Source organism: Cololabis saira, chromosome 17 (genome assembly GCF_033807715.1).
Source record: "Cololabis saira isolate AMF1-May2022 chromosome 17, fColSai1.1, whole genome shotgun sequence".
NCBI classification, from domain to species: domain Eukaryota; kingdom Metazoa; phylum Chordata; class Actinopteri; order Beloniformes; family Belonidae; genus Cololabis; species Cololabis saira.
In genome coordinates, this window is record NC_084603.1 from 2,052,236 (window position 1) to 2,079,388 (window position 27,153).

The 27,153-nt window shown below is 44.2% G+C and overlaps 2 protein-coding genes across 4 annotated transcripts in view; both read right to left on the minus strand.

Moving 5' to 3' along the window:
* The window catches only part of LOC133463519 (bone morphogenetic protein receptor type-1A-like), a 66,311-nt gene extending 65,623 nt beyond the window's left edge, over positions 1-688 (minus strand). The window contains exon 1 of the mRNA XM_061745090.1: positions 486-688. The gene's annotated coding sequence lies outside the window, so the exon portion shown is untranslated. The remainder of the gene's footprint in view (positions 1-485) is intronic.
* A 3,003-nt stretch (positions 689-3,691) lies between these two features.
* Positions 3,692-27,153, minus strand: part of LOC133463904 (LIM domain-binding protein 3-like) — a 55,286-nt gene continuing 31,824 nt past the window's right edge. For 2 of the 3 annotated variants that reach the window (XM_061745682.1, XM_061745681.1), the window contains 7 exons: positions 20,788-20,978; positions 19,047-19,086; positions 10,518-10,813; positions 9,046-9,596; positions 8,124-8,244; positions 6,706-6,821; positions 3,692-6,610 (listed from right to left, as the gene is read on the minus strand). In XM_061745682.1, coding sequence (XP_061601666.1) covers positions 6,521-6,610; positions 6,706-6,821; positions 8,124-8,244; positions 9,046-9,596; positions 10,518-10,813; positions 19,047-19,086; positions 20,788-20,978 — 1,405 coding nt within the window. In that variant the 3' untranslated portion in view covers positions 3,692-6,520. Of the gene's footprint in view, positions 6,611-6,705; positions 6,822-8,123; positions 8,245-9,045; positions 9,597-10,517; positions 10,814-19,046; positions 19,087-20,787; positions 20,979-22,020; positions 22,225-27,153 lie in introns of all 3 variants that reach the window. The other variant, XM_061745683.1, reaches the window with a different exon arrangement.

Consider the following 27,153-nt stretch of genomic DNA (forward strand, 5'->3'; position numbering starts at 1 on the left):
TTGAGTTTTAACGAGTTTTCATGAGAATTTAAAGGAACTTTGTTAGCCGTCGGTGCTAACGCTCTTTAAAAACACTTTAACGGACAAACTCCGCGGAATAAACTCCCGCAGGAGTTTAATTACTCAAATTAACTCATTTAGGGGTGATTTTGAGGTTAATTTGAGCTTTTTCTCTGAAAACAAACGAACCAGAACGAGCGCAGCAAACTTCGTTGGGGATCCGTCTAATTCCTGGCGCCAAATCAGTTCCGTAACTTTTCGATGTTTCAAAATCAGAAAACTCACAAAAGTCGGTAAATATCCACAGAACTCGATCAGATAATGTAATTAGTAACTATAAACAGGATAATAAGGATAAATCTGAGGGTTATTTAACCCGGGTCTGGGTTAGTTCCAGTATTCAGGATCCAGGGTTTAGACGGAGCCGGAGCCGGACTCGATCCAACGGGACGAAGTTCTGGACGAAGCGGTTTCTGAAGCCTCACCTTCGGTTCTGTGAGGGTAAATACGGGGGTAAAGTGTCCCCCGGGTGGAGGTTCGATCCCCCAGTCACCCTCCGGGCTGATTTTAACCAGAATCCCCGCAGAAACTACGTATTTCCAGAGATTTCAGAGTTTCCAGTTCGACGTCGTCGATCAGGATTCGCGGTTTCTGATTCCACACGGAGATCGTCTCTGAGGGGGAGAGGGAGGTCTCACTACGGGGAGAAAACCGATGTCTCACTACGGGGAGAGAAGGATGTCTCACTCCGAGGAGAATCCTGATGTCTCACTCCGGGGAGAAAACCGTCTCTGCGGAGGAGAAGGAGGTCTCACTCTGAGGAGAATCTCACTCCGAGGAGGGAGAGATGTTTCACTCTGAGGAGAATCGTATTATTTACATATTTATTTATATATTATATTATTTAATATATATATATATATATATATATATATATATATATATATATATATATATATATATATATATATATATATATATATATATATATATATATATATATATATATATATATATATATATATATATAAATTATATATATATATAAATTAATTAATTAATTATTTTTTTTTGTATATATAAATTATGTATATATATATATATATATATATATATATATATATATATATATAAATATATATACAAAAAAAAATAATAATTTTTTTATATATATATATATATATATATATATATATATTAATAAAATAAAGAAATACATTTTTATATATATATATATATATATATATATATATATATATAAATATATATACAAAAAAAATAATAATAAGATTCTTTTTTTATATATATATATATATATATATATATATTAATAAAATAAATAAATACATTTATATATATATATATATATATATATATATATATTTATATATATATATATATATATATATATATATATATATATATATATATATATATATATATATATATTTTTTTTTTTTTTTTTTTTTTTTTTTTCGGCAAATCCAGACGTCTCACTCCGACTTCAAAACTATGTCAGAAAACTGTGATCTTGAAAGAGGGCAGCTTTAAATCCTTTGATCACTTCCTAATACAGAAGATGATGATGACTGCAGAGCTTTTTAACTAAACACAAGGACTGGAACAAGGTAGTGGCACCAACTCCAATTGAGAAGTTTATGATAGGATTTCAGACAGGAAACAATGATAAGAAAATTATAAGTAACCTATATCAGATATTCTCAGACTTGGACACGAACAACACACTGCAATGAAGGGGAGATGGGAAACTGGAATGAACCTGGTTATACCGGAGGACACATGGGAAGAAATATGTATTGAGGCTCAGTTAGTAACCAACTCAAATATGTGGAGGGAGTTTAAATGGAAGGTAATCACAAGATTTTTTAGAACACCAGAGATAGTGTCTAAAATGAGCCAAGTGCATTCAGATCGGTGCTGGAGAAAATACAGCACACAAATTGGAAACCACACCCACATATTCTGGACATGTCCAAAACTGAAAGCATTCTGGGAGGAAATTTTTAAGGCTCTCACAGAAATCTTCCGACAACCATTAACCAAAGACCCAAAAGTTGCACTTTTAGGCGTAATACCAGATGGCTGTGACTACGTTTACATGCAGTCAAAATTCTGGTTATTGCTAATATTCCGGTTACTGAAACATTCAGAATATTCCGTTTGCATGCTGAGCAAACAGGGTTATCCCTATAAACATGGTAAGTAATCATTTGGGATATCTGGATCAAACCAGCGACGCACGGAGAACGTGATGACACAATTCCCGTCATTTCCGCTTCTTCTTCCTGGATCCAAATTCAAAACAAATGCTGCTTTGTGCAACTTTTCTCTCACCTTCTTGTAAATCTTCTATCCCGGTACTTTCTACCGTCTACAAATGCAGAAATGTTCATATCCTTCATTACATTTATGAAGTGATTAGTCTCCTCCTGGTCTATTATTATTATGATTATTATTATTATTATTATGATTATTATGATTATTATTATTATTAACATCATTATTATTAATAATCATAATATTAATATTATTATTTTTAACATTTAAAATACATAACCTTCCCAAACTATACAATAATCAAGAATATTTCCTCAGAAAAGGGTAAAACCTGTGACTCTGGTCCGTGGATAAGGAGGCAGAGTGAGACATCTTCGCTAACTCACTCATCTCTGCCTGCAATCTCTGCTGATCTGAGACTTTTCGGGTTTTTTCATTTATAATCTAATTAAAACGCGTCTCTGTCGCCCCCCAGCGGCGGTGGAGGGAACTACAGGCCCTCAGGTTTCACAACCATGACTGCTGCTTTTCCTGGTTACAACACGATGATGAGTTAACCAGGATTCCCGTCTCTGGACCTTGTTACTGCAAATTTACTTTAAATTTAACTTTAAATGGGAACTGAAAGAGGAACTTTGTGGAAAAAAAACTCAGAGAAAAGTCAGAAATACCTTTTTAACTTAGTATTGTGACATTTTCCACATTTTGCTTTAAGAGCAAAAATCAATGTTGGAAACTTTATTAAAAACCTAGACATTGTTTTTTTTCATGTATTGTTTGTAGCTTTCAAACAATCTGTTAATATTGATATTCATATAACATTATGTGTGTGTATATATATATATATATATATATATATATAAATATATACATATATGTATATGTATATATATATGTGTATATATATGTGTATACATATATACATACGTACACATATATATATATATATATATATATATATATATATATATATATATATACATACATACATACATACATACATACATATATATATATATATATATATATATATATATATATATATATATATATATATATATATATATATATATATATATATATATATATATATGTATGTACGTATGTATATATGTATATAAATATCTTTTGTTTTTTGTATAGAAGTTAAATTAATTTTGATTATATTTAATGAAATATAGTTTAGGGGGTAGGATTTAATACGTTTTTACTTACTTTTTAGTGATTATTATTGTTTTGTTTTGTATTCACCATTGTTCCATGTTCTAAATAAAAATTTCAATTCAATTCAAAAAAGGGATCCTGGAGGAACTGGGTGGATGTTCACAACATTTATAACTCATTTATAACATTTATTTATTATATATATTTATTAAGGACAGAAACCTCGACGTCAGTGTTTTCAAGTGTTTATTCAGGCGGCAAAAAACCAGCAATCACACGTTCAAAAGCCGTTAAACAAGTGAAATACAGCAACTGGTATCGACCCGGAGCTAGTGGCGGGTGAACTAGCGGTGGGTCGGGTCAAACTCTTCATGCACACGTTGGAAAAACAAACGGTATAAAAGAGCAACGGGGAGTAGAAACTGTACACCGGCGGCGGTCGCGGGCCGGTCGGAGCGGGGATGAGGGTCGGCGCCAAAACGGGGCGGAGCCTCCAAAACTGGGCGGAGCCACCAAAAAGGGGAGGGGCCTCCAAAAGGGGGTGGAGCTGCCAGCGCTAAGGCACGAGGCTAAAACACGCTGAATGTCACCTGAAGAACCTCAACTGTCTCAAACGTTGTTCCTGTAACAAACCGTCCAGGTGACACGTAGCGCTTTTCCACCAAACCGGTTCCAGAGCTCAGTTACGTCTCTGCTAACGTCAGTTACGTCTCTGCTAACGTCAGTTACGTCTCTGCTAACGTCAGTTACGTCTCTGCTAACGTCAGTTACATCAGTTACGTCTCTGCTAACGTCAGTTACGTCTCTGCAAACGTCAGTTACGTCTCTGCTAACGTCAGTTACGTCTCTGCTAACGTCAGTTACATCTCTGCTAACGTCAGTTACGTCTCTGCTAACGTCAGTTACGTCTCTGCAAACGTCAGTTACGTCTCTGCTAACGTCAGTTACGTCTCTGCTAACGTCAGTTACATCTCTGCTAACGTCAGTTACGTCTCTGCTAACGTCAGTTACATCTGTTACGTCTCTGCTAACGTCAGTTACGTCTCTGCAAACGTCAGTTACGTCTCTGCTAACGTCAGTTACGTCTCTGCTAACGTCAGTTACGTCTCTGCTAACGTCAGTTACGTCTCTGCTAACGTCAGTTACGTCTCTGCTAACATCAGTTACATCTCTGCTAACGTCAGTTACGTCTCTGCTAACGTCAGTTACATCAGTTACGTCTCTGCTAACGTCAGTTACGTCTCTGCTAACGTCAGTTACGTCTCTGCTAACGTCAGTTACATCAGTTACGTCTCTGCTAACGTCAGTTACGTCTCTGCAAACGTCAGTTACGTCTCTGCTAACGTCAGTTACATCTCTGCTAACGTCAGTTACGTCTCTGCTAACGTCAGTTACGTCTCTGCTAACGTCAGTTACGTCTCTGCTAACGTCAGTTACGTCTCTGCTAACGTCTTAGTGACGTATAACCAGACGTTGGTGTGTTTCTGCATGATGGAAACAGAAATCCCTCATGGACTCCAGGGGCGGAGCTTCTGACGTCATAAACAACCAATCAAATAAGCCGAGTCCTTTGAAACTGTCCTGCAACTGTGTGCGGTTCCGCTGGCTTGCGGTGGCGGGGTAGCCAACCTAGCTAACCTCGTTTCTGTCGGACAAAAAGACTAAAAGTGGGAAATGTCCAAATTTCCAGGACTTCCTGCGTTTTCTGGGCGTCGGGAGGAAACGCCCCGCCCCCTTTTGCGACCCTCATCCCGGCTCTCAGAGAAGACGACGAACAACGACGATTCTTGCAGCCTAAGATGTCAGAGATCGACCTGCTGCTTCGGTGGAACTTAATCTTCAAGGCCGGTCGCTGCAGCAGCGCCGCCGCCGGCCACTGGGGGGCGTCGGTGCTGACCAAAGCATCGGACGATGCCGCGTTGATGAGTCGGGACGGTCCGGCTCGCCTCCTTGTAGCTCCTATAATGTAATAATTTCCTGAAAATGTAATAACGCCTGAAAATGTAATAAAATTTGCACTTAACTCAATTGAAAATGTAATAAAACCCAATAATGTAATGACTTCACCAATAATGTAATAAAATATCCTGACTGATATTGTAATAACATTTTTACCGATAATGTAATACCTTGTTACATTATTGCATTATTGCAATATATGTTATGCAATATGTTGCATTATATTAATACATTATTGGGAATTTATTACATGCTACTCAAAGTCTGCAATTTAACCCAATAGTCATTCTGGTGTTTTAAATCCAGCGTATAAAACATTCTTAGATACTTAAAACACAAAATATAGAACTCTGGACTGAAAATGAACATATATATTACATTATTTGTCAAGTATTATCAGTTTTGGAAAAAAAACAAAAAGACCCACCTGAAAATGTAATAAATTCCCAATAATGTAATGAGGTATTGCATTATTGGTAAAAATGTTATTACAATATCAGTCAGGATATTTTATTACATTATTGGTGAAGTTATTACATTATTGGATTTTATTACATTTTCGATTGAGTTAAGTGCAGATTTTATTACATTTTCAGGAAATGATTACATTATGGGGTGCTACACTCCTGATACCCAGCAGAGGAGCCGAGGTCATTCAATATGCTGATGATATGGTGATGATAATGATATGCTGCCCCCGTGTGGCCGGAGTTGGTGCTGCTGCTGCAGACGGGGCTTGAAATATTCAAATATTATTACAACATGACTATAATGTGAAATAAATACCATAAACTACCGTTTCAAAAGGTTCAAACAGGCACATGTGTGTAGCTCGATCACGTGAAAGTCGGAAGAGTCAGAGATTTCTCCCGATCGATTATAATCAAACACCAAAAAGGCTAAAATAAATAGTGTTTGGGTCTGTAGCTCCATCGCGGTCGCGTGGACAACAAACAGTTCAGGTGAGACGGCGGCGCCACTTCCTGTTGGGAAGCAGCGTCGTCAGGCGGCGTGGAGTCAAACATGGACGTCGGTGAGCGCGGCGGCGGCCGGAGCCGGACGAGCGCTAACGTGGAGAAGAGTGGGCATGGCCTCCGGGCTACACGTTGATGGCATGGGCGTGCTTCTTGCACAGGGGCTTGTCCTTCTTGGAGTAGAAGGGGTGGCCCTCCAGGTTCACGTGGCAGACCTGCAGGCGGGAGAGGGTTAGCCGTTAGCGGTGGTTAGCGGCGGTTAGCAGCCCCAGAACATGGACCTCCATGACGGAGCGGTGAAGCTTCTTACCGCGCAGACGAAGCAGGTGTCGTGCCAGGTGTGACCCAGAGCCTCGATGAACTTGTCTCCCGCTTCCACCGGGAAATCACAGCCGTGACACTTCGTACTGAAGAGAGAGATGTAATCTGACGGAGGGAGAGAGAGAGAGATGAGCCCGTCATCGTGGAAACACCAAAACAAGCCAACGAAAGCCCCCCCCGCCGCAAGACGAAATTATTTAGTCAATGTATCTTTTTTTCATGACGATAACAGGCCGGTGACGAGCTTAACTTGGCTCTTTGTTGACTAAAACATGACGAGACGTGTGTGAGTTTTCGTTGACGAAACGAGACGGAAATGTTAGTGGGTCCGATGTTCAAAATGCACAACATTTCTGCCTGCCTTTGACATGTCTGTCAAAAATTAAAAAATATCAGCAATAGCGCTCTCCTTGTTTGGCCACGCCCACCTGGCATCACGCTAGCAGCACCTGTTAGCAACACGGCTGTGTCACAGTCACACAGTCCGGTAGGATGATGGACCTTGGTGGTCGGAAACGACGAGATGATATATGGACATATTTTCAATATAATCAAGCAGAAAGAAAACAGAATGCATCGTGGGAAAGATTCCCACCAATCTCAAGCGGCTCCTGAAGATTCACCACGAAGGTAAGATACACCAAGTCCTGCTAACATATTATACAATATTACTCGACAATCAGCTTGTGATCAATTTAATTTGATCAATTGCTGACTTCAGTCTAAAATTAGCTTGGTTGCGCTGCTAACCCAGGTTTAAGTTAGTTTAGTTGTGCTGATTCAGTAGCTTATGTGTGTCGTACATGACAGGGTTTTGGTCGGGCTGCAAGTGTAATAAGTTATATTGACACATGTTTGAGTGACTGTCTGAAATGTAGATGAAAATATAGCATTTGAGAAGTGTTGCTGTTCCCCATGTGTCTAAATGAACGTTAGCAGCTTGTTTAACCATGTTTACATCCAGTGACGGTGTGTCCTCTCTTTGTGTGTTTATGTTCTGTCACGTTGCCATATGTTAAACTGGTCGAGTTATTTGTGCAGCTTTGTCATACTAGTCTGCTAGCTTTAGGCTAAAACGGAATATACCTTTATTATTGTAAATATTGGAGACTCCCTTGCTCTCGTAGAACCGGTGTTACGTCTGGTAACCACGGCTACCTGGCAACCACCGCTACCTGGTAACCAAGGCTACCTGGTAACCACGGCTACCTGGTAACCGCGGCCAATTGGTAACCACGGCTACCTGGTAACCACGGCCACCTGGTAACCACCGCTACCTGGTAACCACGGCCACCTGGTAACCACCGCTACCTGGTAACCACGGCTACCTGGTAACCACGGCCACCTAGTAACCACGGCCACCTGGTAACCGCGGCTACCTGGTAAACGCGGCTACCGTCCACTCACCTTTCTCGCAGTACGGCTCTCCGTCCTCCATGTGGAACATGCTGTTTCCAAAGGCTTGTCCGCATGCGGCGCACACGAAGCAGGTGGTGTGCCACGTCTGCCGCAGGGCGTGCATCACCTCCTGAAACACAACCAGACGGGGTTCCATGTCAGCCGAGTCACCACTGTGGTCTTTCTTTTCGTCAAGCGCACACCTCGGTCTTTACTCGAAGAGATTGTTTACAGGTTGTCGGGCCACAGCCCTGTGTTGAACTTGGGAAGACTTGATTTCAATTCTGAGGCCTAGTTCTGAAGTCAGTCTCGATTTCTTACATCTGACCGCCTGGTTTGAAACAAAGGAACCTTTCAAAATGACTCAAGACCTCACCAGGCTTAGCATTCATAGCCCTTTGTGATGAGGAATAGCCACCTCTTTGGGCATAGACCCCAAGCAAGCAAAAAAAGGCAAAAATTCCATACCTTTTTACTCGGCCATACTTTATCATAGAGACATCGTTCAAATTTTCAAACACTCGGCCCGATTGGCACTAAAGGACCATACAACTTCATTATGCCTAATATTACAATTTTTGCGATATTTAACTTTCAATTTAAAAAGAATTCCATTTCGTTTTGGATGCTTGTTGCTAGGCAACAGTTTATCGTACATCATCATTACAAGATTGACACACCCGGGACGCGTTGTACTACAACATATTTTAGTCTCATCGTGCTTGCTATTACGCTTTTTGAGATATTTAACTATTCTAATTTCGATGCTAACGGAAATTTGGACCCCTGTTGCTCGGCAACAAGATATCGCAGAGACATCGATCCAAAGTTAAAAAACTCGGGACGATGTGGAATACAACATACTGAAGTTTCATTAGGCTGTTGTTTACAACTTTTGAGATATTGATGCAGGTGCACAGGTAAGCCTCACCCCCATGATCTTGGTGCTGCAGCGGGCGCAGGTCGGGGCGAAGAACTCCTCGTAGCAGTTCTCGCAGTAGACGTTGTTCTGCTCCTCCACGAAGCTGACGTCGGCCAGCGAGACGTGGCAGTAGTGGCATTCGAACTCCTCGGGGTGCCAGGAGCGGCCCAGGGCCACCAGGAAGGGGCCCCGGATCACGCTGTTGCAGGCGCCGCACAGGGGGGTCCGGCTGCTGGCGGCGAAGCGCTCCGCCCGCTGGGCCACGCCCCGGGCCACGGGCATGAACGGGGCGGGGCTGTGGTGGGTGGGGGCGGGGCTGGGGTTCATGGGGGCGGGGCTGGGCCCCCCGGGGCCACCCATGGGGGTGCGGTTGGGGATGTAGGCCGGCGGCGGGGGGGCGGCCTGCGGCAGTGCCTGCACCTTCATGGACGTGGTCGTCTTGCCGGCATCAAACTTCTCGGCGAAGTTGGTGTCGGTGACCCAGGGGGGGCGGTTGGAGGCATCGGGGGCCGAGGCCGGGGGGGGACCGGCCGGGGGCCGGGGCTGGGGGGGCCCTGGAGCTGAGGGGGAAAAACACACATGACAAGTAGATTATTGTATCATCTGCATAAAGATGCACTTTAGCTGTGAGCATGTCCTTCCCTTTCATGAATAATTATTAAAATACTGGCCACGGTTACATTATGTTTTTTAATTCGGAATTAATAATTCCGAATTAAACTATTTTCCTTCGAATTTACATGGAAATAGTAATTCCAAATAAAGGTTTACATGGAAAACATGTTTGATCGGCTTTTGCCAGCCGCTCCAGTCACAATCTCCCTGGTGGAATAAAAACAAGACGCTCTGCTCCCACTAGCGCATTATAAACATCATGTTGCCGACGGTGTATCCGAAGTCAAATTCCCTGTTTGATGTATTCAAACCCTGTCATTAAAGTCTGATTCTGATTCTGATACGGTACTATTACTACCGCAAGATTAACGTTAGCTAACCGCGGGATGTGCGGCGCAGCAGAAAGCAGCAGCACGATGGCAGCGCTAGCAGATGTCGACAAGGGAGACAGAAGACGCACATTACAGCTTTATAACTGGCCACAATGGCCACGGTTACATTTTTTTAAATTCGGAATTAATTTTTCCGAATTAAATAATTCCGAATTAAACTATTTTCCTTCCAGTTTACATGGAAATAGTAATTCCGAATTGAGGTTTCCATGGAAAACACGTTTGATGGGCTTTATCCAATTCCTCTACAGGTCTGGGGGTTGGGAAGGTTCTGATTGGATAGGGGGGCGGACTGGAAGTTGAAAGTTGACTGTTGAAAGGCGGTCTGGACTCAGAGATGAAGCAACAGAAGTAGATTATTGTATCATCTGCATAAAGGTGCACTTTAGCTGTGAGCACGTCCTTCCCTTTCACGTCCTTTCATGAATAATTAATGAAACATGAATCATAAAGTCGGTCAAACCAGAGCCTCACCTGGCTGGGAGGGGTAGATGCAGGCGGTGCTGACGACCTTGGGGGTTCCAGACCCGACCGGGATCTGGATGGAGCTCTGCTGGGTGGGCGGGGCTTGCTGCATGGGCGGCTGCTGGTACTGCTGCGGCATTGGCTGCTGGTACTGCTGCGGCATTGGCTGCTGGTACTGCTGCTGCGGCATCGGCTGGTACTGCTGTTGCATCGGCTGGTACTGCTGCTGCGGCATTGGCTGGTACTGCTGCGTGGGCGGGGCCTGTGGACCCGGGTACATGGCTGCTGGCGGTTGTTCGTACTGGCTAAAGGGGGAAAGAAACACGACCTGGTTTTTACTGACACCATCTCTAGAGGAACAGAGAAAGAGAGAGAGAGAGAGAGAGAGAGAGAGAGAGAGAGAGAGAGAGAGAGAGAGAGAGAGAGAGAGAGAGAGAGAGAGAGAGACAGAGAGAGAGAGAGGGGAGGACTGGAAACCAGGGAGGAAGTTAGCAAGAAGACATGAGATTGCGTACTTTAGTGTAACTCCCCTCCCGACCACACGGGGCAGCGCATCACAAGACCGCTAACGGCTGATAGGCTAACCGCGAGGGTTCTGAAGAGCCTTCGTCTAACCGAACTGCTGCCACCAAAACGCCCGATGGGCAAACGAGCAGGCCGTGACCACGCCCATCCTGCTCAGTTACCGCTAGTTAGCTAGGGCTAATCAGCTAAACCAAGGGTCTTCAACCTTTTTTAGCCCAGGGACCCTCTCTTATACAGCTAGCTAGCTCGTTTTTCCGCTCTAAAGTTGACATTAGTCACTTGACTCACGTCATGGGAATCATTAATGTAGAGTTGTAGACTAAATAGTTATTGTCAAAAATAGATTATTATCGCCTGTTAATGGAGTTTTCTCAATCATATACCTGTTAAACCAGGTTAGAATTGCCCCCCGTTGTGGCGCTACGCCCACGTACTATGCTAGCCCAGGGGCGTGTCACGTGACCTCCACGTTGAACTGACCCTGGAAACTGGATGTTGCCCCTCGGCCAGAACCCGGTGTAAGACACAGAGAAAGTTCCTCCGGTGGGGCGGAGCCTGCCGGACCGTCCCCATTAGCATTAGCACAAGCATTAGCACAGTCAAGACGGATCGCTATGCCCCCGTCTGTTCAGAAGTGGTACTGCGTCATAGAAACGCTTCAACAGAAGAGGACCAAGGCTTTATTTCAATTGAAAGCTCAGCGCTAAGGAGCTACAAAGCTAAAGAGTTACTGAACTACAAAGATACAATGCTACTGAGCTACAGATCTACAGAGCTAAACAGCTACAGAGCTCAGAGCTACGGAGCAGCTAGTACCAGACATCAGAACGTTTCCTCCAGCACAGGACTCACATTCCCACAAATCCGAGCTCAAATCTCGGTTGTCGGTTCCACAGACCCAGTTGGTCAGAACCGGAGCCCCTGCGGTCACTTCCAGACACCAAGCAGCTGGATAAAGTCATCAACACTCCACCGTTTCAGGGCGGTGATCACCGACGCCCAGCTTTGTCGGACAGGTCACGTGATTCAGACGAGTACGACAGCAGTTACTCTACAGAGTCCCAAGGTTGCAGAAACTTTGGACACCCCAAGAAATGACACAAGGACTAAACACCACCTGAAACATCCTGATGTTTCACCAGGATGTTTCACCAGGACCACTGGAGAGAAGGGCTAAGAACAAGGTGTGAAACGGGACCTGGGCGTGTCTGAGACAGCGGAACGTGAGACGGTTGTTGCTGCCAGGCAACACTGGACCAACTCCCCCACCCTACCCTCGTCCATGATGGCCAGGAGTGGGTGGAACTGGTCTCTTCAGCCACCAAAATACTCAGTAGTCAAGGTTTTTGACGTACATGCATGAAAATCGGTACACACCTGTATCATGTTGCAACTTAAAGAAAAGTCTCTTGGCTCCATGGCCGAAACCCAACAGGAAGTCGGCCATTTTGAACATTTTGAATTAATCGTGTAATTTTGGCGCAATTTATGCCACTTCTTTGGCCGTTAATACGGCCTGAACCGTAACGTGCCCCCAGGTGTGTTATACATCAAAATGTGCGTCTCCATCCTGCAACTACGCGCATTACTTTTCTCTTTCAAAAGTGTTACCGTGGTGATGATAGACGCCAAAAGGCGCTCCCACCCTTCATCTGATTGGTCCATATTTGATAGTTCCTACTTTCTGCCATAACTTTTGAATGGTTTGACATAAAGACTCGTGGGTGGTGTCATCGGACTCGGTTTTGAGTCCTTGAACATAATTGGTGCAAATTAGACCCGCCTCTTCTTCTGATTGGTCGATATCTGATAGTTCCTATTTTCTTCCATAACTTTTGAAGGGTTTGATACAGAGAGTCGTGGGTGGTTTCATCCACTAAATGTCCAGTTCTGAAAAATCTACATTAGTCATACAAGCTTCCACTGCAGCCTGAACGTGCACGAGGATGGAGGAACCGTTCATCGCTGCTTGCAGCTTTAATTGGCGGTGAAATTGGACGGACGGACGGATGGATGAATGGATGGATGGATAGATGAATAGACGGAGGTGTGGAGGGTACGGAGGTTCCAGCTGCTGCATGAATCCAGAGAAAGTGCCTGGTTCCTGGTGATGATGATGTCATCCTGATCATCCTGGTCATGTGACCCATTAATGGCTCCTGATTAGATTCTGTGTCAAAGGTCGTAGCAGGACAGATCTGCCGGGACCAGATTCATGTTCTCATCAGACCAGATTCATGTTCTCATGTCGTCTGATGACAGATAAATGGATCCCCCCCGGGGGGGGGGCTATGGTTTCCAGCCGAACTCCCAGAATGCACTGCTGCTTCCAGCCGAGAGGCAGAAACCAGGCAGTCTGTTTATCGGCTGACTCGGGCGCGACCTCTGCTCGCATCGATTAATGCTGAGTCATGGGTCGTTAGTGCTGAGTCATGGGACGGAGGATGGAGTCTGACGAGAGAGAGAGGGGTCGGGGGGGCGATCGATGGCCCTAATGGAGGGATGATTAAATAAGTGCCGGAGGAAGAGACGCTCCATCCATCACTGCTGGGAAAGAGGGGGCGGGGGCGGGTTGGGGGTTAAAAGCCTCTCCGACTGATGTAGCGCCGATGTAGCGCTGATGCTAAATCCAGTTAAAAACAGCTGGACAGAAAACCAGAGCAGATGCAGCTGTCACTCAAAACAACCAAACCACGCCCCCATGTTACCATGGAGACCAGAACTGCAGGTCTGGATCTGGACCCTAGTGGTCTGTAGAGGACCTGCAGGTCTGGATCTGGACCCTAGTGGTCTGTAGAGGACCTGCAGGTCTGGATCTGGACCCTAGTGGTCTGTAGAGGACCTGCAGGTCTGGATCTGGACCCTAGTGGTCTGTAGAGGACCTGCAGGTCTGGATCTGGACCCTAGTGGTCTGTAGAGGACCTGCAGGTCTGGATCTGGACCCTAGTGGTCTGTAGAGGACCTGCAGGTCTGGATCTGGACCCTAGTGGTCTGTAGAGGACCTGCAGGTCTGGATCTGGACCCTAGTGGTCTGTAGAGGACCTGCAGGTCTGGATCTGGACCCTAGTGGTCTGTAGAGGACCTGCAGGTCTGGATCTGGACCCTAGTGGTCTGTAGAAGACCTGCAGGTCTGGATCTGGATCCTAGTGGTCTGTAGAGGACCTGCAGGTCTGGATCTGGACCCTAGTGGTCTGTAGAGGACCTGCAGGTCTGGATCAGGTCGGTGGTTTGTGATCAGTATTTACATCTATGGTGTTTCTTTTCCTGACAGAAAGCTGCAGGTCAGCAGCTGCTCGGTCCTGCAGCTCCCTCTGCTGGCGGGAGCAGCTCATTACACCTGTCCTGTAGCTTTATGTGATTTACTGTATTTAGGGTTTCCAACTCCCTGAAAAATAAATCAGGGATCTCATCGGCCGACCCGATTGCTTTCACCTTTCTTGGCATGGTGATTTTTTGTTTAGACCCTTTTTTTGTGAGTGAAACCATTTTTTAACTATTTGACTCGAACCTGAATTGAATTAGATGCATATTTTGGAACGCCATGAACACATGGAAAACTAATTATTATCCAGCAATTCACTTTAATACAAAGTAAAAACAATGAACTGAACAAAATAAGTATCTTTCTTTAACATAAACCTGTCCTGCTTAACTTAAAATTGTATAAATTAATATAAAACAATAGAAAGAAAGCAGGACGTCCATTCTGTAATAGTGCACATTTTTAGTGCAATAACCAAAGTGCAAACAGAAAGTCTGTAGAAAACAAAGGCCATGACTGTAGACTACAGTTGTAGTAAAACAACAAAAAAATAGCTCAATGCCATTTTCCATTGGAACTTTATGACTATGTTTTGACACTCAGTAAAACGGGACAAAGTGCGTCCCTTTTCAGCTCAATACTTTAGTTTATAAATACGGGACGATTCCATTTTTCAAGGGACGGTTGGCAACCCTAGATTTACCGGAATATATTTAATGTGAATTCATGTATTTTTTCATATCATATGGAATGTGAAAAGGAAATGAGAGTCGTTTCTCTCCGTAGAAATCATCTCTGTGTTCAGCAGCAGCTTCAACAAAGATCTGTTAAAACTGAAATCAGACCTTCTCCCTCTGGCTGAGATACTTTAAAAATAAAAGACTGACTAGGAAGTTATTTGAGCTTCTACATCGGCCTCTACCAGGACCAACCAGGCACAACCAGGACCAACCAGGACCAACTAGGACCAACCAGGACCAACCAGGACCAACCAGGACCAACCAGGACAAAACCAGGACCAACCAGGACCAACCAGGACCAACCAGGCCCAACCAGGCCCAACCAGGCCCAACCAGGACCAACCAGGCCCAACCAGGCACAACCAGGACCAACCAGGACCAACCAGGCCCAACCAGGACCAACCAGGCCCCACCAGGACCAACCAGGACCAACCAGGCCCAACCAGGACCAACCAGGACCAACCAGGACCAACCAGGCCAGAAGAGACCAAGTGTGACGAAGCTGACGAGTCTTTAGTTGTTCAGACATCAGTCCGCCGACCGACATTCCCTCAGTTCAAACTCTGCACCTGTAAATCCTGTAGCGTGACCTAAGCTAGTCGGTGTGTTCCATTTATCCCGGGACTGATAAATTCAACTTCTGGACTTCCGACAACAAATTCCGTCTCATTGGGTCTGAGCACGGTGACCGATTATCCACACGAGGTCCTCATGAGGAAACAAACACCAGAACTAGTGGTGGGGAAAAAATCGATATTGCAATATATTGCTATGCTCTCTGTCGCAATAAATAATCGATAAACTGACGGCAAATATCTATATTTTTTTTACAACACACATAATGGATTTACGCGGTTGTCACCGCACTATTGTTCATGCACTTTAATTTGTCCAGCTGTTCAGTGTTTACATTTACAAGACTAGGAGGCAGTGAGGAAATATACAAATGCACTTTCTTTGTATATTGTATGAAGTTTTGGCATTGAATAAATGCATAATTACAGACATTTTCCTTTTTATGGGTATTTTTTTTTTCAGTCACATATATCGTGATATATCGTTGATGAAATTTCTTACAATATATGGAATATGGTAGATATGGCGTATCATGATATTATCGTTATCGTGGGCCACATATCAACACAGTATTGAATCGTGAGTTACCGTATCGTCCCACCCCTAGTAAGAACACAGGTCCTCATGAGGTCACAAACACCAGAACACAGGTCCTCATGAGGTCACAAACACCAGAACACAGGTCCTCATGAGGTCACAAACACCAGAACACAGGTCCTCATGAGGTCACAAACACCAGAACACAGGTCCTCATGAGGTCACAAACACCAGAACACAGGTCCTCATGAGGTCACAAACACCAGAACACAGGTCCTCATGAGGTCACAAACACCAGAACACAGGTCCTCATAAAGAAACAAACACCAGAACACAGGTCCTCATGAGGAAACAAACACCAGGACACAGGTCCTCATAAAGAAACAAACACCAGAACACAGGTCCTCATGAGGAAACAAACACCAGAACACAGGTCCTCATGAGGAAACAAACACCAGAACACAGGTCCTCATGAGGAAACAAACACCAGAACTAATGGTGGGGGAAAAAAAATCGATATTGCAATATATTGTTGTGCTCTCTGTCGAAATAAATATCAGCAAATATCCATATTTTATTACAACACACATAGGGCCAAATCCACAAAGAATAGATTGCGCCCGCAAATAGCGCTGTGAATTGCGCCGCATTTGCGCCCGCAATTTGCCCCGCTTTAAGGTCCTATTCACAAAATATTTTGCTCTAATGATATGCCGGCGCAAACACGCCCATAAAGTTTTGCAGTAACTTCATTAACACCAGATCAGGATCAGATCAGGATCTGACGGTAATTCATGTTCTGTGTTTTGCTACACACACCTACAGGTCAGCTGTTAAACACACACATTCTAGATTTATATGTTTTTATGGTGGAATTGTTTATAATAAAGCAGCCCCTTACTGTATGGATGAATCCTGAGCTCCGTCCTGTTATTTTTATTTTTAAATCCGAGATAAGTCCACAACCCCACTTGATCTGACTGTCTACAGTCATGTCTGACGGTAGATTTCACCCTTAATATTATTATTATTTCGTTTATTTCGGCATGTTTATATAGACACATTTCATCTCCAGAACATTATACATTGCATACTCAGCACATGACGAAAAGGGTACGGGAGAAGCTGACGCTTATCAAAGTCCCGCCCCGTTCTATGTAAGATTCATGATCACATCAACAACAGAATTCAGTAAGATACATAGTTTACCACATAGCAATTTGTCTAATTTCATCCTTCACAGTCCAGATAGCATGTATGTTTGTACACGTGTCCAGTCCACTCATCCTGATCACCGTTCCTGTGATTTACTACTGTGTCCACTGTTCAGTTATTTTTATGTCCAAGTCTCTTTTTGCATGCAATCCAATTTGCAATGGAGGTGCGTGTGTCAATGCAGATTTTGATTAGTCGCTGTCCTCTGGCTCTCTAGCCGCCACAGCCTTTGCCCCCTCCACTCGTACTGACTTCATCTCCTCACGAGCTTTGGACACATCCGACCATACACTGGTCAGTCTCCCCTGGATGTCAGCGAGGCCAGAGAGCAGCTTTGCCTGATCAGCTCTCACTTTTCTCAGCTTTTGTAGCATCCATACACCGCCAAGCCCTAGGATCACCAGGCCCACCGTCATGCCCGTGAATATATAGACGTCCTCCACGTCTTCCATATCCAGCACCCCAAGACACACCACTCTCCATTTGTTCCAACTGTCAATAGTGTATCCCGCCAAGAATGTCCCATCTGGACAGGCCGGTTCCCTTGTCCCAGCACGCCGTGTAGAAAAAATCTTGTCAATAGCATTTACTGACCAGTTCAGAATCTCCATTCTTGATTTTATGTTCTGCTTGGTCGTGATATCTGCTGTGCTGTGATAGAGCAAAAATTTCACACACACACATTTTATAGTGACTTTGTTTTGTTTCCATGTTTTGTTTCCATGCCAGGTGCTCCAGTGCTGATTTTCCCACATTGCCTTGTTTCGTACACATAGCCAGACATTGCCTTCCTGTACCTAGGTTTGATATTCCTTCAATAACAGCTTCTTTAACTCATGTTTGAAAACAGTTAAATTTCTTGCTAACTTTAATTCATTGTTTAGGCTATTCCACATTTTCACACCAGCTACTGACAAACTATGGCTTCTCATCGTTGTCCTTATCTTTTTCTGTTTAAACTGCAGCGAGCTGCGCATGCTGTGAGGACTTTGACTAAGAGTGAACAATTTCTGAACATTTACTGGTAATGCCGCCTGTGTTATATGTAATATCATTCAGTATCACACAGGCTTGAATGATATTGAAGAGAGAGAGAAACAGAGACAGACGGGGAGTGAGGAGTGAGTTTTAGCGCGGTTAATACACGCTTCCAAAAGACGGTATTTGCTCCACTATTTTTGCGTGTGGCAAATAGCGCTGGCCTTTGTGAATTAGACGGTTTTTGCAATGAGGCTTATTTGCATAGAAAGGGGGCAATTTTGCGCCGAATGTATGAATATTACCTAATTTACATGCATGCAAATGGCACAGGCGCACCATGACACTATTTGCTTGGCAGCGCAGTTTGTGGTGCAATTCGCCCTTTGCGAGTGCTTTGTGAATTAGACGCTCTCTTTTTGTCTCATTTGCACCGGTTTAGCGACCGCAAAAGCCGCGCAATCCTTTTGTGGATTTGGCCCATAATGTGTACCTCAAGATGTAACAAACACCAGAACACAGACACACAAACACAGACACAAACAGGGGGCAGAGCTCTTTTCTGCTGTGGGCGGGGCCAGGGTGTCAGGGACGGAGTCAGGGGCGGGGCCAGGGCGTCAGCAGGGGGGCGGGGCCAGGGGGGTCAGCAGGGGCGGGGCCAGGGCCAGGGGGTCAGCAGGGGTCACCTGGAGCTCTGCTGCCTACCTGGTCCTCTTCATCCCCTCGTCCTCGTCCTGCTGCCGTGCTGAAACACACAGAAACGACATAAACTTTGAATAAATAACATATCATTCGACTTTTAAGAGGTTTATAGCAGTGCTAAAAAATTTTGGCCAGCGCAATTGACCTTGGTATCGGGGTGTAACGGTACACAGGAGGCCCGGTTATTTCTACATTATTTGACTGAAGTCATTGTTATCCTGTCTACATATATATTAGTTGTGTTTCCTTATTGTGTTCAGAATTATTTTATTATTATTTCATTATTTGTCTTTTTCCTTTTTTCTTGGAAGCATACGCTGGCATATGCTTATGTAGATATGCTGCGTATGTACATGCAATTTTTTATTTGTTTATTTTTTATTTCCTATTTTGTTGATTTTATTTATTGATTTTCTATTGTTTTTGCTTTTTCTTAAATTATAAAACAGGTATTCTTTGCACAAACTTGTATTACTTGATGCACAAACATGCTGTAATGAATGTTAATAAAAAAAGTCACGGTTAGGTACCAGCTTGGTACAACAGGGAAAAAAGAAAGGTAGAAAATAATATTTTGGTCCTTTAATTTAGAAAAATGTGACCCAACAAATCCAACAATAATGGCTTATTGGTCCTAAGTTTTGGTGAAGCAAGCAAGTTGACTTGTTGAAATGTTAAACTACTTTATGTTCAGTTTTCTTTTTCCACTGCAGCAGAACTGAACTGCGTCACTAAAACTTAGGACCAATAAGCCATTATTGTTGGATGTTACATTTTACTAAATTAAAGGAGCAAAATATTATTTTCTACCTTTCTTTTCCCCCCGTAGTACCAAGCTGGGGCCTCATTTTAAAAGGAGCGCGTAGGATTCATACTAAAAATGCACGTACACCCAAAAGCCGAAAATGGCGGGCGCAAAAAAAAAATCCGGATCTATAAAACCGCGTGCACGCACACTTGGACGCAATGTTCTCTTTATAAATCACAGTCCAGCTGGAAGGTTGCGCAGCTGAATCCGCCTCATATCCCGCCCTCTACACGCCCACTTTTTACCATAAATGGTATGTTCTTGCATATGAATGATCCTGCTGAGCATGCGCAGTGGCTTCCTGCAGCCTGTTTGGCGTCAGAATGAACTAGACGTGTCCAGCCACCGTGACACTGACTTTCACGGAGACTGAGATCTAGATGTTGTGGATGAGGTGGAGGACAGGAAAACCACATTATTTGGTGGTCACAGTAAAAGTAGAAAAAGTATATTAGTATAAAATAAAGCGACTGAGTGGTCCAACTTTCCTTATTTTATTCAGAACACTTTTTTTTTTCCTCTTCGGCGTGGAGCAGTGGGCCCGGGGCGGCCGCCCCCCCCTGCCCCCCTGCCTGCTCCGTTAAAAGTCCTGACTGACGCTGAGCTTCACACACAGAGGACACGATCAGCGCTATTATATTATAAATCTGATATGTGATGACATTATTAAGAGTATGACATGAATCTGGCTTCATTTCACCACCTCACAGCCTGCGTCGCCAGTTCCCCATGTCTTAAGTAAATTCCTACGGGAGGGTGAGGGTTGCTGTAGGGATACGCAGATTTTTCGGTTCGTTTTTTCTTTTTAGATCCCAGCCTTTGCGTAGAACGCGGCTTGCGCATCTTTCAGGCGCTTTTTGTGCGCAAACAAGCTTTATAGATGAGGCCCCTGGTACCTAACCGTCTCCTCAGAGACACCAACAGTTCGGTTCTTACCCGACTCGGTCTGGGTCACGTGGGCCAGGGCCCTGAAGGACTTGGACTGCATGCTGGCGCCGCGGTGGCCCGGGTCCCGGTCCAGGTCCAGGTCCAGGTCCCGGTCCCGGTCCAGGTTCAGGTCCTTCTCGGAGTTCAAGACAGCCTGGTAGACGGCGCTGTCAACCAGCCGCTCTCTACCTGGGGACGGACTGCAAAACCAGGCCCTGAAACCGGGCCCCGTCGCCACGGAGACACCCCGTCGCCGGGACGACTGGGGGGTTTCTGGATCAACATGTCTCCAGGGAGGTTAAAGGTCACAGACGGAGACTCACAGAAAAGGACAAGACGGTACAATGATGATGTCACAGAAACACACTGAGACCCCAGAAGGAGAAACGCCACCAGAACTTTTGCGTCCACGTCGTCGTGAACAAGTCGGAGCCCCGACTCCAACCGGCACCAGAAAGGAGTTTTAAACGGTTCTGAGAGGAGTTGGAAGTTTATTTGTTTCAGTTTATTTGTTTCAGTTCAGAGTATTAGGGTGACACCGGCTGACACTGTGATCCGGCTCTTTTTCAGACGTCGTCACTTGGGGCGGCAACATAACCTCAGCTAGCTAACATAAGACTAGCTAAGGCTAGCGCATTAGCACAAGCAAAAAAAAAAAGCACCAGAACAAATTCTGACTTAATAAATTCCTATATTTGCCAGAAATAACTTCAAAATTCTTTGGACTTTTCACACTTGCCAGAAAATCTGCAGGAAAACTAATCAAAGACAGAAAATATGAATATATACTTAAAATACACAAAAAATGATATCCGAAAAACATCAGAAATTCTTATAAAGTCAGAAATTTGCAAGAAAAAGTTTTCTTATCGCAACATAGACGGTACAAAACACACAAGAAAGACCTAAAGTCAAAGTTCAGCAACAAGCTCCATTTGCACGTCAGATCGGTCGCCGTGGTGACGGACCACGATGTGCTCAGAGTCCAAAACCACCAGAGTTCCTCCAGAACGACACAAACATCTCTGCAGGAACAACAACTACCAACCAGCCAACGTTTCCACAACCGGGAGTAACTTCAACACGGTCAGCTGACCAGTCATGTGACCAGTCATGTGACCAACGCCGGCCTTTACAGAAGAGGGAGGAAGGGAGTGAAGGAGAAGTGTGGGAGTGTCCAGCAGTGTTGGGTGGATAGAGGTGGAGGAGGTGATGGAGGGGTCATGGGGGGGGGGTTCTTACCTGCCGTCGCTGCCCTTGGACTGGCCCGCGATGGCGTCCATGATGGCGTCCTGCGAGTACATGCTGATGGGCGTGTTGTACTGGGCGTGGATGATGGTGGCCTTGCCGCCCGGGCCCTTCACCTCGATGGGCTTGTGGGTGGAGATGGCCGTGTCCCGCAGGACGCCGGGGTTGAAGCCGGCGCTGGGGGGGGTGAAGCCGGCGCTGGGGGCGGGTGAAGGAGGAGAAGATGGAGGAGGAGGAGGTGCAGGGTTCGGGTTGGGTTATCCATGCAGCTCATGCACTTCACGGGTCACACTGAGCATGCTCACGCCAGCTGTCAATCACCAGAAACCACTAACTCAAGCCCCGTTTCCACGTAGCAAAAAACGGTGGTGTTTTCATGCGTTTTGGCCGTTCGTTTAAACAAAAACCAAGCTCAAAGTCACCAAAAACTATAATTTCTGAAAACTCCAGAGTAGAGATTTGCAAAAACTCCGTCTTCACGTTTGCCAGAAAATTATCTACAATTCTGACTTTCTAAAGTCATAAATAAAGAAGAAAAATCAAAAAACACAACTCTTCCGTAAAAAAAAGCCACAAAAATACTCAGAAAGTCTTACTTCATAAAATATGCTGATAAATATACTGAAAATACACAACACGTCACGTCTGCAGCGACTCTTCCAGAACAAAGCAGCTTCATGCAACAAGCAAAAATCCACATTCATGCTTGAACGACCGCGAAAATGAAGCCAAGACTAAAGTCAGGTGATTATTCAGCTGCTGGCAGAACCGGACTACGGTGGAGATGTTTCACCGGTTTACGGTCAAAGATGTTTCACCGGAAAAAATTGGACGAAATAGAAAAACGTATTGCTCAGCTGGACAGTTTATATGCTACATCGCCAACCCCAGACCTGTATAAAGAACGCCTCTCTCTCCAGTCAGAATTCAACACGCTGACCACAGACCATGCTGTTGAACTACTCCTTAAGTCCAGAAGTAATTATTATGAACAGGGTGACAAAGCTGGCAGGTTATTGGCCCATCAATTACGACAATCTGCCTCTTCTCACCAAATCCCCCAAATTCAAACATCGGTAGATATTACAATAGACCCCAAAAGAATTAACGATGAATTCAAAAACTATTATGCTTCTATCTGCTTATACACGTCTGAAGCTGATTCGGATACGCAGGACTTTGACAGTTTCTTTGCTACTGTTGAAATTCCTCCTGTTCACCCTGACATGGTTAAAAAATTGGAGATGCCAATAACCATTAGTGAACTTTCTGTTGCTATCACATCTATGCAAGGTGGCAAATGCTCAGGGCCGGACGGCTACCCAATTGAGTTTTACAGAACATTCCGATATAAATTAGCTCCCATTTTGATAGATATGTTTAATGAGTCATTTACGTCTCTTAGTCTACCCCCAACACTTAGTCAAGCGTCTATCTCTCTTATCCTCAAAAAGAATAAAGATCCTCTCGCTTGCTCCTCCTACAGGCCGATCAGTTTGTTAAATGTAGATTTTAAATTGCTGTCTAAAATGCTGGCCCTACGTTTGGAAACTGTGCTACCAACCATTATCTCTCCCCACCAAACTGGATTTATTAAAGATAGGCACTCTTTTTTTAACTTAAGACGACTTTTTGATACAATCTATCATCACCCCATGACATCTGTGCCAGAAGCTGTGATATCATTAGATGCTGAAAAGGCCTTTGATCGTGTGGACTGAAAGTATCTATTTTTCACCTTAGAGAAGTTTGGCTTTGGTAAGAATTTTGTCACATGGGTGAAGCTACTTTATCATCCCCCGTAGCCTCGGTTAGGACAAATAACACCCAGTCAGAATACTTTCCTCTCCATCGCTCCACCCGCCAGGGTTGTCCCCTGAGTCCCCTCTTGTTCGCCTTAGCCATTGAGCCCCTCTCCATTGCGCTTCGTTGTGACCCCCACATTACAGGTATTTTCAGGAATGGGATGGAACAGAGAGTTTCTCTTTACGCGGATGATCTCCTCCTTTACGTTTCAAATTTTCCCATTTCTATCCCTGCGGCTCTCAATATATTTAACTCATTTGGTGCAATATCAGGCTACAAATTAAATTTAAATAAAAGTGAGTTGTTTCCTTTGAATAAGGCAGCACATGAGTACCCACTCCATAGCTTACCATTTAAAACTGCAAAGCCTACTTTCACCTACTTAGGGGTTCAGGTTACCAACAAGTTTAAAGATCTTTATAAGGCTAATTTTGTTCCCCTTCTGTCCCGTATGCAAGAGGATTTTGACCGGTGGTCAGTGCTGAACTTATCCTTAGCTGCCCGAAAATTGCCGAAATTCTTGTATTTATTTCAGTGTGTACCCATTTTCCTCCCACAAAAGTTTTTTTGCAAAATTGATACCGTTGTTTCAGAATTTATTTGGAACAGGAAAATTTCAAGGATCCGCAAGCAATTTTTGCAGAGGCCAAAGGCGTTGGGAGGAATGGCTCTACCGAATTTCAGGTTTTATTACTGGGCAGCCAATGTCAGAATAATTCAGTTTTGGCTACAATTTGACTCATACCCCTCCCCTCCCATCTGGCTTATCCGTGTCCTTATGGGAATGTGTGAATGTGGTTGTGAGCCCTGTCCAAGAGGAATTTCTGTCACCATTGGGACAGACACTAAAGTATTCTATTATATTCTATTCTTAAAATGGAAGCAGCTTCATGTGGCCCAGTGTCACTTTCGGCTTCAGCCCATTTTCCCATTCAGAGTTTTTCTTCTGATTACACGAAAAATGTAATTGTTAAATCGTCCATGCGAGTCTGGAATCAGTTCAGACGTTGCTTTGGTCTCCAGACATATTCTATACTGGCTCCAATAACTGCAAATCACATTTTTCCTCCATCTTTGCTGGACCGTGCATTTGCTATCTGGTCTAGTCTTGGCATCAAATCATTTAAAGATCTATACATAGATGACACTTTTGCATCTTTCCAACAGTTCTCCATTGGAGTCATTCCTTAAGCCGGCACCTGCCCTGAAGGGGATGATGTCACACTTCTACACTCATATTCATTCTCTTCGTCTTGTCTCTTTAAATTCAATTAAAGCACTTTGGGAATCAGACCTGGGAGAGGAGATCTCAGAGGATCTCCGGGAGGAAGCTCTTAACAGAGTCCATAAGTCTTCCATCTGCGCAAAACATGGACTTATTCAGTGTAAAATTGTTCACCGTGCGCACTTCACAAAGGTCAGGCTCTCTAAGATCTACAAGGAGGTGGACCCAACTTGTAACAGGTGTCACCAGGCCCCAGCAAGTCACGTGCATATGTTCTGGTCCCGTCCTGCTTTACACTCTTATTGGAAAGAAATCTTTGGATCATTATCAAGGGTTGCTCATAAAGTAATAGAGCCTATTGCGATGATTGCATTGTTTGGCACATCTCCACCCACAATACCACTCACCTCCTCAGAAGCTGCTTTTATAGCCTTTGTTACTCTACTAGCGAGACGCTTGATCTTACTCAAGTGGAAATCTCCAACTCCTCCTTCACACACAGTATGGATAAGAGAAGTTCTTAATTTTGTAAGACTAGAAAGGATCAGATGCGTTTTGAGGGGCTCCCTTGGAAAATGTTATAAGACGTGGGACCTGTTTTTGTGTATGTCCGAGAGCTGGACTTCCCAGCGATTCCCGAGTGACCCATTACATATTTCAGTGATATAGTTGAGACATGACAGATTGCCGAACTGACCAACAGCTATTACTTTATTTTTTAGTATTTTGTGTTATTATTCATATACTGTATTTATATATTTTTTACGTTATTAAGCTATCTTTTGTCTTTAGTCTTCGTCTTGAGTTTTGTCCTTTAGTTTGTAGTATTTGTCCTGTCTTGGTTTATTTTTGGTCTTATTCTGTTTTTATCTTGCCTGCTTCTTGCATTGTTGCATCATTACTCCATTGATCAATGTTATTGTAATGTTGTTGTTTTTATTTGAAAATTCCAATAAACAGATTGTGGAAAAAGATGTTTCACCGGTCTACGGTGGAGATGTTTCATCGGTCTGTCCGGTTACTCCAGTGAAACATCTCCGACCTCTGAAAGATCTCTACCGGTGAAACATCTCGACCATTTCACCGGTCTATGGTGGAGATGTTTCACCGTCCCACGGTGGAGATTTTTTTACTTATACTGTATACGGTTTTATGTACTCCTTCTAGTTTTGCTTAATGTCTTTGACGTCGGGTCTGAGGTGGTTCTGGTTCCTCCAGACCTGGTTCTGGTTCCTCCAGACCTGGTTCTGGTTCCTCCAGACCTGGTTCTGGACATGGAGACCAGACAGGTCCAGGTTGGTCTCCTGGTCCCAGAATCCTGCTGGTTGGTTCAGGTCCAGGTTTGTGGACCTCCCAGAATCCTGCTGGCTGGTTCAGGTCCAGGTTTGTTCAGGTCCAGGTTTGTGGACCTCCGTCCTGCTTCCATGTATTTATAGACGGAGCAGAGCGGAGCCGCTCCGGTCCCAGAGGACCGATATCCAACATGTGTCAGATGTTTCCTGAGATGTTAACAGACTCGTGAAGACCGTGATGACAAGCTGATGATGACCAGTAATCTGAATCGTGCGTTAAACAGGGAAACATCTAAAGCATGCGGGACAGCGGTCCCCGAGGACCCGGGGGTTCCCCTGCCAGACCACGGAGCTTCAACTCCCCCCAGAGAACCAGGTGTGATCATGTTTGCAGACGATGTGGTCGTATTCATGGATGTAACTAGGGATGTCCCAATACCATTTCTTTCACATCGAGTACGAGTATTTTAATTTGTGTACTCGCTGATACCGAGATATGATACTTCTACCACAAAAATAACTAGGCTAAAAATGCAATGAATTGGAAGACAGGTTTTATTTGAAACAGATAAATTCAATAAAATTAAATAAAATGAGTAGAATAACTATTCTAAACAAAACTCAGCCGGCTGGGTTTTCCTCCGCGGCCCGGTGGCACTGGGACAGCTAGCCCCCCGGCTAGCGCTGCGCTGACAGCCCACTGAGTCCCAACACGGCCCTGTCTGTCGCTTTTGCAGAACCTGAGCTAATGTTGCTGTTGTGGTCTTGCAGTAGCATTGTCAAACTCTGTATACTCAGCTTTAT